The sequence below is a fragment of the Aedes aegypti genome, chromosome 2 (genome assembly GCF_002204515.2).
Source record: "Aedes aegypti strain LVP_AGWG chromosome 2, AaegL5.0 Primary Assembly, whole genome shotgun sequence".
Lineage (NCBI taxonomy): Eukaryota > Metazoa > Arthropoda > Insecta > Diptera > Culicidae > Aedes > Aedes aegypti.
The window spans coordinates 147,856,354-147,872,626 of record NC_035108.1 but is presented as its reverse complement, the minus strand read 5'-3'; the positions used below and the strand labels follow the sequence as shown (position 1 = coordinate 147,872,626).

The following is a 16,273-nucleotide window of genomic DNA, read 5'->3' as shown; positions in this document are numbered from 1 at the left end:
CCCAATGCCTGATGCCTGGGAGAGACAGCGATAAGCAACTCAAACTGAAAAAAGAGACCCTAAAATCCTTTCCTTAATTGGATTTCGATTTAATCCTCTTGGGCACCCGCACCTCACCTTCTCACATCTGTCCACGCACTTCAGTTTCTACCTGGCGAGTGAATCCCGATCAGAAGGAAATAGCAAGTCTATGACAATTACATACCAGCATGAGCTAGAGGCCTTCCATAGCCTAGTGGTTAGAGTCCACGGCTTCAAAGCAAAGCCATACTAAAGGTGTCTGTCATGATATTCATGGTATTCGTATGTCATATTTCGCTACTCGGGTCCCGAGTAGACTTGATCGCATTTTAACGAGCCTCGAAGCTATCAGCCGAATGAATGAAATCATCCCAGAACAGTTTGACCTTCATTTACCAACATTAATTACGTTTGTGCGTGTACAGAGGCATATTGGCTGCAGTACTAGTGTCCGAAGGCGCACACTAACCGACCCCCATACGTGGACCCTATAATGGATGGTTAGTCATTAATCCCGGCGTGCAATAACCATACAACCGCAACAAACTCACCTGCTGCTGCTTTTGCCGTAGTTACTGCTGAGAAGCAGTTGTTGATGCTCCGCAATGATGGCCCCCTTGGATTCAATTACACCCGGGCCAATGTGTTATCCTTTGCCCTTTTGCGTACATGATCGCGGCGGCAACGGCGGAAAAGGGTGTAAGAGTGATTACGATCACGACTTGCGACTTACGACGACGACGATTCATTGATGGCTTCGTCGTTTGCCAATGAGGGGGTTGTGAATGTGAGAGACTCCACATGGTGGTGGAGTTTGTAGGCTGCCCTTCTGGTGCCCTTCGGCAAGGACCCTCTCCACTTGGACGACAGAACGTGGGGTCAACGGTGAAGAAAACGGGCATACACTTGGAACCTCAACATACACGTAATCTTAACTACATGGGCTAAATCATTTGTTACGTCAATATTCATGTTTTAGTACTTCATGACCACGACTGAAATTCATCTAACAACTTCCAGATATATATCTTCAACCTATGGACCAATGCACGAGTTCACTATTTGACGTTTGAGCGGTGCCGAATTCACTCGTTGCCATGGTCACGTAAATAACACGGCACCGCTCAAACGTCAAATCAATGAACTCGTGCATTGATCCATTGGCGCAATTAGTCAACAAACGAAGTACTTTAACATGGTACAGTCGCTTACCCCTCATATAAACGGAAGGAGTATTGTATCGAATTATACCGATGGGAACGGGGTTGGTGCTTAGTGGTCTAATGACTACCGCTTCTGCTTCATAAGAGGAAGGTCATTGGTTCAATCCTAAGCCCGTCCCCTTTCTTCCTTTCCAATTCTCGAAAAATAGAGATCAAACATTAAAGGTAACACAAATGCGTACCCATAAGCTCATTTCTAGGATCAATCAAATGCAGAAAGTAAGGTTATCTAATTCAATCGTTTCTCAAAGGGTACACAATGATGCGTTTTTCTTAAAATTCTTATATATAGTGGCCACATTATAGCCGATTCTGAAAACTATCTATGTCTTAAGATTTGCCTACATCCATGGGCACGAATGCACAGCACCTTTTTCACTAGTCCTGACTTGGATTTTTGTGTTACCGGAGTGAATGGATGTAATATCAACTGGTGAGCTCGTTTCATGCTTTTGTTTCAAATGAGTCAAAAATTATGTTTCACATTATAATCAAGACAGCGAAAGGGACACTTCGTTTATGCATTTGTCCAAATATGAGTTTTTATTTAAACTTGTGCATCAAGTTAAATGTAAAACGTCATATTTCTTGTTTATTTTTCTCAAATTCATACTAGATCGTTGAATGGTTTGATATTACAAGTGTCGACTTTTCCGTTAGAGACTGACTTTTTGGATTGATGTTGTATGATTAGCATCATGCAAAATTTGTGACTGGTTCGTCAGACTTTTACAATTGAGGCATCGTTATTGACTTTGTTATGTTTGGGATCTGTGTGACCCGTCAAAATTATGCATTATTTCTAGGGCTGTGCACAATATGCATTTATCGTTATCGACGATAAAATTTTGATTCAATATCGGTATCGGCGATATATCGGATTTTAAATTATCGGTATTGAACCGATAGCCGATAACTTTAAAAAGATGGGTGTAAAAGCAATATCGATAATTTTCCACATCAACTTTTGCATCACCTATGTAGTGCATTTCTTGAATTTTGTGATTACGACATGCAATTCTCAGAGGACAACTAAAATTCCATTGAATCAGTTTCATTTCTTCAATATAATTAATGAAAATAATTCTGATTATCGGATCGGCAATTGTTTTATCGATATCGGAAAATATCGGGTCATGAGATATCGGATATCGTATCGATAATATAGGCCCGATAAAATCGATATTATCGAAAATATCGATATTTGCACAGCCCTATTCTAAATGATCTCTAGAGCTCTTATAATCAAGCCTGTCGTTTACCAAGACAAATCCTATGATTTTACCCTTTCCCTTTTTCCAAACTCCCAGTTTTCTCTCGTGGAACTGCAGAGGACTCATCAGCATCCATAAAGTGAGAACCACTTCAACATTTTCGCTCCATCCCAAATTCACTCAAATTGCATTCGAACTGATTCTACAAAAATTTTAATCGAATATAGGACTTCGGAACTACTTTTTACTCTTACTTAATTACTACTATAATTTCTTCAAAAAAACCTTTAATAAATCCTACGTTTAACTCTTTCCAGAAATTCTAAGTACGCCGATTTTCAGCTACCCTTCAATGTATTTCCACCGAGATTCCTCCTGGATTCTTTCAGGAATTACATCAGAAATTCCTCCAAAGAATATTTCGAGAAATTCTTCAGGATTAATTCCAGGAAAAATTGACCGTTTTACTTCTAGTAATGACTTCTGGAAGACCTTCCTACAGAAATTCCTACTGAAACTGCTAATTTATATAGGATATCTCAATGAATACGTTCTGAACTTCTCCATCTAGTTATCTAGTTGCTTCTAAAATGTCTTACAGATATTTGCCTAGAGGTTTTCTAGCAGACTAGAGTAGTATGCTAGAAAACCGTTAGATAAATCTCTGTAAGATTTCTCAATATTATCTATGGGTATTGTTTAATGATTTTTCCAACAATTATTCCAGCAACTTATCATCAGTCAATCCAGAATCAGAGATCCTTGCAGAAGCTTCATAATTGACTTTAGAATTTTCTGTAGCAATAACTCCTGGACGATTTCAGGATTTTTACAATATATTATGAAAAATGTGCTAGTTAATTTTCTGAATACGTTGCTGGAATATTTGAAGATAGCTCAGGAGGCATTTCTGAGGTTAATCCTGGAGATATAATCATAGAACAACCTTGGTAAAATCTTGAATAATTTCTGAACAAAGGTTTTAAGAAGAAATCCTAAGGAAGTCTGAGAAAAGGTCCAAAGGAAAATCCTGGACCAAATCCTAGAAAATGCTTTGGAGGAGTTTTTTTTATATATTCCTAGACAACTGAGGACTTCCTTAAAAATACCATGAAAAATCTTAGGAGAAATCGCAGTAGTAATTTCTGAAAACATCTGTAGAAAAAATACTGGAAAGTCTACAAAAGCTTCGACCAATATTCCAGGAAGTTTTTATTGAATGAAAGGCATAATCATACTGGGCGTACATAGCTGCGCTCAGCATACGTTTCCCATGGTTGATGGGCTTTTCTATTCTAATGGGACAACCATGTTGCACATGGCAGGATAATGCTGTCAAAATATATTAAACAATCAGTTATTGTGCATGTGTATATTAGGACATATATTTCAGGATGTTTCAATCGATAACAAACTACGGGTGCTGGAACCTTTTGGTCGAAATACGTTAAGCCGAAGTACGTTAGGCCGAATGGATCATTAAACCGAACGTGTCATTAGGCCGAGTGAGTTAAAAACGAGAGAAGAATAGCCTTATAATAAAAAGAACAAATTTCGAATTCCTGTCATTTATGAAGTTTTCGGCCCAACGAACTTCGGTCTAATTACCCATTCGGCTCAACAAACTTCGGCCTACCGTAATTGAGCCCAACGTTCTTCAGGCTAATGACCTAACACCCAAACTATGCTCGTTGAATTCATGATCTATGTATCAGGAAAAGGAGCAGGTCGTTAGGTCGAATGCTGCTAGGCCGAATGTCGTTCGGTTGAGGGCCATTAGGCTGAATGTCGTTAGGCCGGAAGAGTTGTGCTGCTTTTCCTCGAATGCTCGTTCCCCGAATATCCCGTTTCCCCGAATAGCTCATTTCTACAAAAATATTTGGGCATCATAATTGTCATAATAGCGTTTGGGGAAATGACTTTCGGGGAAACGACATTCGGGAAAAAGTAACACAATCGGCCGGAAGGGGCGTTAGGCCGAACTAACATTTGACTAATTAAGGGGAAAAATACAAATTACTGTTTAAATGTGCTACTTTTCCCCGAATGTCGTTTCCCAGAATGTCAGTTCCCCGAACGCCAGTTCCCCGAATGTCATTTCCCCGAATGACTCGTTTCCTCGAAAAGTGGAACAGTTCAAATAGGCGCAATAATAGTTTTCAATGGCAGGATGATGAATTAGAAAGAACGATAAGCAATCAAAAGAAGGAGGCATTTGATGCATATCAGATGACTAGAACGTTCACCACCCTGAAATGTATAAAGATATGGCAATTATGAATTCCAAAAACTTTTCGGGAAAAAACGGGATATTCGGGGAACTGACATTTGCTGGGAAATGTGAAGATGTTAATACAAAATCCAAAAAAAAATTTCTAACGTACTAACGCACTACGACGGGGTGGTTGTCGAAAATGTTATTTTTTGGCTTTAAAATATTTGTGAATGGATCTTCTTCTCCAGAAGTTTGGAAGCTTCTTCTCCAGAAGGTTGAAGCTTCTTCTCCAGAAACTTGGATGTTTCATTTATGGGCCCATTCACAAATTTCATAATGCTGAAGAGCGTGGGTGGAAGCTTGGAAGCTTCTTCTCCAGGAGGTTGGAAGCTTCTTCTCCAGAAGGTTGGAAGCTTCTTCTCCAGAAGCTTGTAAGCTTTTTCTCCAGAAGCTTGGAAGCTTTTTCTCCAGAAGCTTGGAAGCTTCTTCTCCAAAAGCTTGGAAGCTTCTTCCACAGAAGCTTGGAAGCTTCTAAACCAGAAGCATGGAAACTTCTACTCCAAAAACTTGGAAGCTTCTTCTCCAGAAGCTTGGAAGCTTCATCTCTAGAAGCTTTTAAGCTTCATCTCCAGAAGCTTGGAAGCTTCCTCTCCAGAAGCTTAGCAGCTTCTTCTCCAGATGCTTGGCAGCTTTTTCTCCAGAAGCTTGGCAGCTTTTTCTCCAGAAGCTTGGCAGCTTCTTCTCCAGAAGCTTGGAAGCTTTTTCTCCAAAAGCTTGGAAGCTTCTCCTTAGAAGCTTCTTCTCCAGAAACTTGGAAGCTTCTTCTCCAGAAACTTGGAAGCTTCTTCTCCAGAAGCTTGGAAGCTTCTTCTCCAGAAGATTGGCAGCTTTTTCTCCAGAAGCTTGGCAGCTTCTTCTCCAGAAGCTTGGAAGCTTTTTCTCCAAAAGCTTGGAAGCTTCTCCTTAGAAGCTTCTTCGCCAGAAGGTTGGAAGCTTCTTCTCCAGAAGCTTGGAAGCTTCTTCTCCAGAAGCTTGGAAGCTTCTTCTCCAGAAGCTTGGAAGCTTCTTCTCCAGAAGCTTGGAAGCTTCTTCTCCAGAAGCTTGGAAGCTTCTTCTCCAGAAGCTTGGAAGCTTCTTCTCCAGAAGCTTGGAAGCTTCTTCTCCAGAAGCTTAGAAACTTCTTCTCTAGAAGCTTGGAAGCTTCTCCTCCAGGAGCTTGGAAGCTTCTCCTTAGAAGTTTGGAAGCTTCGTCTTCAGCAGCTTGGATTTTTTTTCTCCAGAAACTTGGAAGCTTCATGTCCAGAAACTTGTAAGCTTCTTCTTAACATAACATATACCTTGCAATAGGATTAAAGGGACAAATTGAAACGAAATTGACGAATATAAATTCAGGTTAACTTCTATATTCATGGGTCCTTTCGTGGCGTGGGGGTAACGCGCCGTATCTAGAAAACAGGGAGTCGTCAGTTCGATTCTCATCGAGAAGACGAGTAACTTTTTCGTAATTTTCATTTGATTCCAATCTAATTTCAACGTAAATTCAATCGGTCGCTACGATTTGCATTCACGTAAAATAAGACGTTTTAAAACGAGATTTCAGTGTACAATTTAGTCCTATTTTTACTATTTGAAAGGCTTTATCCCACATCTACTCTCAAATAACAATGAATCGTTAACTCCTGCATTTTTAGCGCAGTTTTTAGTCAAATGATGAAGCGCAATTTGCATTCCGCTTCACCGCCATTAACCTTCAAATTATCAAAAGAAAAATTGAATAAAATTTTGAAGTCGTTAAAAACTTTTGCCAATCACTAATGACATTTGATAAAACGCTCCTCGGGAAGATCCAACCACCACCACAGCCTTGAACGACTCCATCAACCGACCGATCATCCGAGCGAGCGATCGAAACGCAAACGAAGCTCATTAACTTCTAATGAGTTTCTCTCTCGCCAAATTCGCTCAGCTTGGAGCTCTATCGATCACATAGAGACAGACCCACACGCTCAGCTTATGAAAACTGTCAGCTTAATTTGCGGTAAGCCCTCGAAATTGGCAACCAGGAAGTGAAAGAGGTCACTCCGCAAGCGCAAATCTAATGTGACAAATTCGGAAATCTCTAATTCCCTGGTGATTGATCTCGTGAGTCTCTGAGGACATGTAACCGTCGTCGACGGACAGGTGTTTCCCGCAGCGCAAATCGATAAATCGATCCGCTTCTACGCAAAATCCCTGCCAGCCTGCCACACAATGTCGGATTGTGTGCGAGGTCTGATTTATAAGTGACACAAGCAGCGTTCCTGTCGTTCCGCGATCTTCGTCCTCGCTTCGTCTGCGGCGATGGCAAACAAAAGAAACGTGTGAAAATTGAGATTTTCCAGTTGTATTTTGAAGAGGGGGAGGGGAGAGGGGGTGTCTATCTTACCAACATGCTTCGTTTTCCTCGCGAAGACGAATTGCGAAGGCCTCATCTCAGCAGAAGCAAGTCAGGCAGCGCAGCAAGTGAAGGTTGAGTTAGGGGTAGGGTAAGGTGGGGCAAAATGTCGAGCCTAATAGAAAAATCAATAATTCCAGAGAAAATATAACATATGAAAAGAACCACTTGAACAGAATTCAAGCTACCATGACATTTAGAACATTTGTTTCAAATTTAGATAGAAATCTTAACAAAAAAAAAAACTTTTGCCTTACTCGAACTTTTGCCCCACACTACTCTATAGAAGAAGGCATCGTCATCTTTCGTTTCTCTCGGTGCTTCGCGATATCAGACCGATGATGCGGAAGAACGCGAAGGATAGATAGAAGACCGAACTGAGGATGTGCACAGACAAGACGGGGAAGACCGAAGAAAATGATATATATTTTAAGTGCTAATCTCAAGATTTATAACGTATAAATTTATCCGCGCCTGGTTATTTATATTCAATTTGTTCAACTTTCTTGTTCGACCGCGCTGGCAGCAAACACATGGCTGTTTGTGTATTGGAATGGGAATGTGCGACACTTTGGTGGGAACTTTCCCTGCGCTAAGATTTAGGATACCAAACATCCAGCCAGCTGGATGCCAATCGGGGTAGCGTTGATAATTGGAAGGAATGTTTTCTGCGTCTTCTCCATCCTCATTCTGGCGTTTCGTCCTAACTAGGACAGACCTTGCTTCTAAGATTAGGGTTGTTATGAACACTTCCTGCTCTTTTTAAGCTTGAAACCATCCTGCCATGTATTCTAGAAGTAATTTCTAGAGTGCTTTCAGAGGTTCCATCTAGAACTTCTCCCTTAGATTTTCCTGGAGTTCCTTTAGGTCTTCTGTGATATTTCTCCATGTATTCCAAGTAGATTACCCCAGAAGATCCTTTTGGAATTCTTCCAGAAGTTCCATCTGGAAGTTACTTCTCAAACTACTCCACAAGTTCCTTTTGAAAGTTTTTCAAAAGCTCCTTTTGAAATTTTTGTCTAAATTTCTTCCTGGAGAGCTTTCTGGAACTCCTGCAAGAGTTCTATGAATTAGTTTCTTGTGAAATTTCCTTACGAATTTCTTCTATATTTCTACCAGTAGTTCATCTGGGGTTTTTTTTTTCTTTCTGAATTTTTCCCAAGAACTCCACCTGGGAATTTTTCAGCAGTTCCTTTTGGAATTCCTCCTATAATAGATCCCGGAACTATGTTCCGACTTTCAAACGTCCACTGAGAAGACTATAATTTCGTCAAAACTCTTTTTCCAATATCCCCATATTTGATAAGCGTGGGATAGCTAGATAGCCATGCAAATGTCGGCATCTGTTGTTTCCCAAGAACCTCACCTCATTCAACACCCCGGATAATGCTAAGGTTCGCTGAACCGCTGCTAATACCGATCACCCCTGACTCTGTTATTTGTGATAAGTTCATTCAGCGAGATTATACCTATTCCTTCTAAAGAGAGAGAGGGCGGCAACCGTTTCAAGCCAAGTTCCCACAAACATAGATCCGCTCCCAACTTGGGGTTCATAATTTCGTTGTAATTGATTACCGCTGTCAACACAAAAAACGCAACACGGTAAGGCCTGTCCCGTCCGAAGCTTGGAGTCTCTTGGTCATCGATTACGCGCGCCGCCACTGGCTTCACGCGGACCTCAGGGCCATTAGTAGCCACTTGGCAGCAGCACCACTTGCCTTCCGAAAGACTCTTGGCTGTTTTTTTTTTTGCACTTTCATGCAAGCGGTTTTGTTTTATTTCTACCCCCCCTCTTAGACCTGTCCACCCGTTCCCCCTCAGTCCGGACCCTCGGATTGGGACCTCTAACGATGCGCGCGATGGATGAATGATTGAGTAGCAATTTAATGCTTGTCATCATCCATTCTTTAGAGCCGTCGTCGTCGTCGTCTTCGGACTCGGAGGAGCAGATCAAGCCGACAGTGGATCAGAGCAGAGAGAGGGCCCGAGAGTAGGCAATAGGTATTTATGAGCTTGAGCGAGGAGTCCACTTAACCTCGTTCCCTTCGTGGGTTTGCGGGGTTTGAACCGATTGGACTCTCTTTCTGTTGGCGTTCGGACTGTTTGCCACACATATATGGACCTTTGAGGCTATTATCATCATCCATGTTGAACGCTGCGACAATCAGGGTCGGTCCAAGGAATCTCCTGGTTTGGACTATAGGTTTTCAACATCTGGAGCATAAGAATTGACAGCCAAAAACAAACCCAATTGACAACCCAACCTAAACGCAAACATGACAGACTCGCGAACAGGCTTGGTGTGAGTAAGTTCACACCCGCCTGCTCACGAGAGAACATACCAAAAGAAATAGCAAAAAGTTCGTGAACATTTACTGGCGAGTAGCCGAACAAGGTGTGATTTATTATGGTTTTGTCGGACAAATCAATTGTATATCCATCAAATCGACAGTAAACTACCAGTTTGTAGTCAAAAATCCTGGTAGTCAAAAATTGCTAGTAATTTACGTTTTTCATTATTTTCCATACGATTTGACAGCTCTCGACTACCATTCTTGCATGCGCTTGTGTTGGAAGATGCGCTTGTGTTGAGAATACAGCGTAGTGCGATCAGTGTGAGTGAAATACAAACATCAGTGTCGCTGCTCGGCGGCCAGTGAAGGAAATTGACTGTTCGAAAGGTTGTTGTCTGTACTTTTTGCCGCTGGCGCCAACTGTTAGCAGTTGTGAACGAAATAAACAGTCGTTACCCTATTCACTATAAACAGCTCCGAACACGTTCACGAATCACTTTAGCTTCGTTTACTCGCGAACACGACAGATACGAGTAAATCAGCACTCTGATGCTCGAGAGAGAGTTCATAGCCATCTTGTTTTTTCACTTCGAAATAACTCGAACAATAATAGCCCTTCACTTACTGAACAACCTTGCCGAAGACGCCTTATTTATAAGTGGTAAGGATTCTGAGATATCAGCAAAAGAAAAGTTTAATGCTCACTAGCGTCACCTGGTGTCAAAATCTGGAATCTCTTGCCCAAAATAATGATAGCCCTTGAGCTACTGAACAACTTTGCCAAAGACGCCATCTTTCTGAATGGCCAAGATCGTGAAATATACTTAAAACAAAAGTTTCATGCTCTCAGCGCCGCCTGGTGGCATTTCTTGGCTTGAATTTTGATAACCCTTGAGCTACTGATCAACTTTGCCCAAGGTGCCATCTTTCGAAGCAGACAAGCTCCTAAGAAATCTACAAAACAAGAGTAAATGTTTCAAGTCCACTAGTGCCACCTAGGTGTCAAATTCCGAATCAAACGAGGTACCATTCGATACTGCTCCATGAAAACTTTACTGAAGCCACCAAGTTTCAAAATTATCTGGATTTTGAGATATTGAAATCGTGTATCTTAGTCTACTCGAATTGTATATAGTGCGTTCATGTTCATTGGTCCAGACTTTACACATATAGGATAAACAATTTCAGTTTCTCAGAAAAGGTTTTAATAGACACTATAGAGTACCTTAAAATAGTCTTCGTTATCGGCAAACATGGAAAATAACTTTCAATAGAAGCACTTCAAACAGTTCAGCTGCTTTCCTCTTTTTACGCCCCTAACTAGGGAATGAGAAAAGAATTGGAGCGATAAAAGAGGGAGCGTAAGTTGGAATTTGGAGCGTAAAAAGAGAGAGCGTAAGTTCGAATTTTGAGCATAAAATGAATAAGAAACGAAAAAAAGCTTTCCGTTTGTTCTCAAGGAGTTTTGAGAAGAGGTGGGGTTTATCCGTGGTTCTTCAATAGGGATGACGGCAACCATAGTCTGACGCCATTTTGGAATCTGATATGACGATTTTCGGTTTGTGAAAATCACTTGAAACGCATGCAATATAAGTAATTTTGGAACGAGATCGATAAATGAAAGTCTATTTCTGACGCCATTTTCGAATCCAAGAAAGGTTTGTGAATAACTTTAAACCCTTGCAACATGGGTATTTTTGAAACGGGATCGATTAGTACAAGGCGAAAGTATATTTCTGACGTCATTTTGGAATCCAAAATGGCGACTTCCGGTTCGTGAATCACTTGAAACCCATGCAATATGGGTATTTTTGGAACAGGATCAATTAGTACAAGGTGAAAGTCTATGCCTGACGTCAATTTAGAATCCAAGATAACGACTTCCAGTTTGTAAAAATCACTTGAAACTCAAGAAATATGGGTATTTTTGGAATGGGGTCAATGAGTATAAGGTGTATCGTAAATACCCGTATTGCATGGATTTGAAGCTATTTTAACAAACCGGAGGCCGTCATCTTGGATTTCAAAATGGCGTCAGACATAGATTTCCGGCATCTTCTCATCGGTCTCGTTCCAGTAATCTCCATATTACATACGTTCTTGTGGGTCGTTATCACTTTAGTTCCGTTACAATTCTGGACGAACCTGTTTTATTAGCCAATTAGCTTAAATATCATAAGAGTACAGCTGAAATCTCAAAAAAACCATTCCTTTCCTATCGTTTACAGTCAAACCTCCTTTTACGCTCACTTGTTTACGGTCCCTCTTTTTACGCCCCCTCTTTTCACGCTCCAAATTCCAACGCTCACGCTTTTCAACGATTGAAATTCCAACTTACGCTCCCTCTTTTTACGCTCCAAAAATTCAAACTTACGCTTTTCGTTAAAAGAGGGAGCGTGAGTTGGAATTTGAAGTGTGAAAAGAGGGGGCTTAAAAAAGTGAGCGTGAAAAGAGGTTTGGCTGTAAACGATAGGGAAGAAATGGGTTGTTTGAGATTTTTGTTGTACTCTTATAATGATACTTATGCTACTAAGTTAATGAAGCAGGTTAGTCCAGAACTGTAACGGAACTAAACATACAGAATTTTTTATGAGAAAGAAAGAAGAGCACAATTTGAAGGGAAACGAAACATGTATCAGTTCCACCTATGGGAATAACTACCCATTTCTCCGTCTCTATATTTCTTTTGCCAGCTAGCTGATCAAGGTATTCAGATTGGCTAACGCAAAAAAAATCATCGAAGGCACGCTGACGCTCATGAACATCTCCTTGTATAGAGCCTAAGCCAGGAGTCCGCTTTCTCATTGCCTTGGATGAAGCAATGAGAAGGGACCCAAGTCAGTATGACAGTTTATGAGCGACTTGACATTAGCTTTTACCAGTTTCATTGACCGAACAGCCTCCAGAGAGCTTAGGCCGTCAGTAGAAAAAAGGAAGTGCTCGAGTGGAAGAGAACAAATGTAATCTGATATTTATACCTGCAAGTTCAGCAACGTCAGTGTGGAACTGTCGATTCTCGATGACATGCCCGAATTTACTTGCATACATGAGAGGGATAAACTTTGAACGTATAAGTGATCTGATATTCCAAGGATATTTTGATTCTTGTGCAGATCTACAGATACTACATTTGAGACCGGATATGTGTCAAACTTTAGTTTCATGTATCACTTAGTGTAGCACACTCTCATGAAACGAGTTTGAGTTCGAGCAGCTTTTCGAAGCACACAACGGATGAAGAATCTGAGTTTTTACTCCGCGAAACGATCTGTCAGAAGCTGTATTGGAAGTAGAGAAAGTGTACCAGTTATGGCCAACCACTATTTGGCCATATGCGACATTTCGATAACTGTCGGCTTTATATTTTTTTTTTTAATGTTTTCAGCATTCCAGTAATCACGTATGATCACACACAAAAATGATCACCAAAAATCTAGAGCGAGGTTCTGCCCATCTTTCTTACACAATTTCTCCCGGTTTTTCTTCAAAGCTTCATCGGTTTTGAATGTTTTTCAACTTTTCTTCAACTTCTTCTCCATTATCGCCCAAAACATTTCAATCGGACGAAGTTATGGTGTATTTGACGGGTTCGCTCTGCCCGTTTGTGGTGCCGGTTGTAACGAAAGGCTTGCTGTACCATCCGCACTCGCAGATCGCCTGCCGCAACAGGTACTTCTTCACGAATTTGTTCATCTTACTCTTCCGGAACTTTTTCGGAATCTCCATGCGGGACACACCGACAAAAACTCGAGGTCGGGGATTTGTTCGGTGTCCGCCTAGATGTATGTCTCGTCGTCCGTGACGAGACAGCCCGACTGGACCAGCCACTCGCGGTACAGCTTCCGCGCACGCATTCTACTCGTCAGTCTGCTACCGTATTTTACTCGTCAGTCCGGTTTGGCGCCTTCCTGACCTTAAAAAACATGGTCTGCTCGACCAACCATTTCGACGAATTGACATTTTTGGCCACGTCTCAGGTGGAAAAGTTCGGGTTATTCTAAAAGTACTGCCTTATCTTCCGCTTCCAGCGCGCCGCTCGATGACCTCCGTCTCCTAGAACATCTTCACAACGCGAGATACGGTGAAATGATGGATTCCAAGCCTTTTGCCGATTATCAAACACCGCGCTCAAGATTTACTGGCGTAGCACTTCTTGTTTCGAATGCATCTTGAAAACTACTTGACAGATCGCGATAAAATTTTGCACACATAAACATAACACTCTTAACTAGTATTACCTGAAATTTCGTTAATTTTTACCCACACGATAAAAATTTACACCCAAAACAAAGTGTCGCATTTTTCCGAGTCCAACCTTTACTCAATTGGTCTAAAAATCAAACATGGTCTTAAAATTTTAGCTTGAACTGACGGAGAGAGATAGAGAGAAGAAATGAAAGTGGAGGCGAAACATGAGCTTTGGAAGTTAAACAGTTGAAAAATCTTCAGTTTTGAGTTAGATGTTGACCAGTAAGGTTTTAACTGTAAAATTACTGTGATTCGACTGTGGAAAATCCCTACACAGAGGTTCTACTGAAATACCTTTTAAGGCTTCCCGAAGATATACCTCTAGGAGTTCTTTTTTTAGATCTTGGCAGGTATTTCATTACATCCTCCTTCAGAGATCCCCTCGGCATTTCTTGAGAAAGTCCTACAGTGATTCATTTATAGATTTATTTGATGATTATTTGAGTAAATCCTCCAGGAATTCTTCCAATGATTGCTTCAGAAATTGCTCCAGAAATGACTCAAGAGACAGCCAGGAACACCTTAAGAAATTTTCTAAGAGATTTATCCAGGTATTCTTCCAGAGAATTATTCCAGAAATTCTTCTAAAGATTACTCCAGAGATTCCTCGATGGATTCTTTCGAAAATTCTTCTGAGATGTGAACCATCTTCCATATTTGAACTTCATGGGTGCAGCCGACCCTGATCAACCGAAGCCCACCCGATCATTACCCGACGTTTGCTTCGATCGCTCTTACTTCTCAGCGTTCGTTGATTGGCGGGTGGCGAGCATTTTTCACCCCGCCGCACACCAACTTCGATTAGGCGTTCGACTTTGCTGCCGCCGAAGTGGGAAAACTCCTAAACGCAGCCAATCAGCGCACATTCGACATACGCCCTCTTTCGCGGTACCTATCCATCGAAACGCGACTTGGGCGACAGCCCCGAGGAACTTTTTTCCAATTAATATTCAATTCCGCTCTGTTCAACTGATTCAACTTCATTGTCTACAGTCTTCCGTGGTGATGTAACCTCTGCTTCTCCGCATCTTTAAGTGCCACCCCATTAATCGCGGCAATGGGTGTTTGTTGCGCTTTCGACCCTGCAGGTATCATTATCATTACATTATTATTTGTTCATCATCAGCAAATTACACTGAAATTGATAATGAGCAATTATTTAACTCCGTCTCGCTTCTTGGGGAGCAGATCATCCTCCTTGGCGTTCATTCATCCTTTTATTTCGCTCGGCAGTCAGGCCGGAATCTCTGGGTGTGATGATGATGCTGGGAAATGAGCTTACGGAGGCCTTTCAGGGAGTTCGACAGCAAGTGTCTGTGGCTGAATGACTGACTGACTGAATGGATGGTGCTCTTCCCTGATGATGTGCGGAGAGCGCCTGTTGACCGAACCGGGACACTGATTGACGTGTCGAGAGCGAGCGATAAACTATAATAATTCATCATGATCGTTTGCCATGGTGCAGAGATTGCTTTCAGCAAAGCCACACGATCACCGTCAGAGGGCGATCTCAGAAATGACTCTCAAGAAAACATATGAGTAAATGTTGCCCGAAAAATAGCGTCGATTTGTCTTTTTTATTTGCAAACCATGCAACGTTTACCGTTGCAAATTTTTGTGAAATATTCTGGCAGCTCTGTCAATGGTATTCATGGATGTTCGTGAATTTTCTGTCATTTCTTTAGCTGGTGGTCCAATCTAAATCTGATATCTTTCTGATGGCCTCGATAAAGAAGAATCAATTACGTTATTACAAATCAATCGTTTACGTTGTAGATTTAGAAGATTTGAGTATTGTAACTTTTAGTTCCGCCCTTATCTTTTGACAGATACGCATATTTCGACTACCACTAAGTCTTGTAGTTTTCCTCAGTGTCAGTTTCGTGCATCAGTGGAACTGACACTGAAGAAGACTACTACTCTTAGCTACTCTTAGCTGTTTCCAAAATTATTGATTTAGCAACTAAACGACGTTTTCCTCATATCATATCGACGGGTGGTCGTCACTCCATCAAGGCCGGTGCATTTCCCGCAATCGCATGCAAATTATCATGAGCTTACTCATTCAATGCCCCTCACATAGCTGTATTTCCCCAGAAATGATTGTACTCGACCAACTCGCCACCACCACCACAACAGCCGAAGCCTCAGGGAACCTTACAGAAGACACCGAAACCCATCGATGACCTAAATCTAAGCGAAAGTTGCACTCCGTCCCCGTCGTCCACTGATCATAATAACCAATTTCTTCCCATCTTCTTGCTTCCAGGGTCTACCGCTCCACCTGCAGATCGACACGTTCGAGGATCCACGGGACACCAGCGTGTGCCATAGGGGTTACTGTCAAATCAAAGTATTTTGTGATAAGGTAAGTGAAACACAGGGCTGACGTTCCGTCCGTTGTACACCCGAAACCGTACAAATGTCTTTCCCGCATTCCTGGAAAACCGATCGATCGATGCTCATTCGCAAGCAAGCAAGCACACACACACGTCCTCACTTATCCGGGCAAATTTATCTACCTGCTGTTTGCAACCCGAGGGCGATAAATGTTGGCGGAAAAGTCATTTTTCTTGCATCGTGTCCGAGAATCGAGCCAGCCGTCCCGTCCGTCAACGATAGGG

The 16,273-nt window shown here is 41.7% G+C and overlaps 1 protein-coding gene across 5 annotated transcripts in view; it reads left to right on the top strand.

Annotated features, from left to right (window-relative positions):
• Positions 1 to 16,273, top strand: part of LOC5564305 (protein grainyhead) — a 682,122-nt gene that overhangs the window by 632,147 nt on the left and 33,702 nt on the right. For all 5 annotated transcript variants that reach the window (XM_021842677.1, XM_021842678.1, XM_021842676.1 and 2 more), the window contains one exon: positions 15,919 to 16,017. In XM_021842677.1, the coding sequence (XP_021698369.1) occupies positions 15,919 to 16,017 (99 nt within the window). The remainder of the gene's footprint in view (positions 1 to 15,918; positions 16,018 to 16,273) is intronic.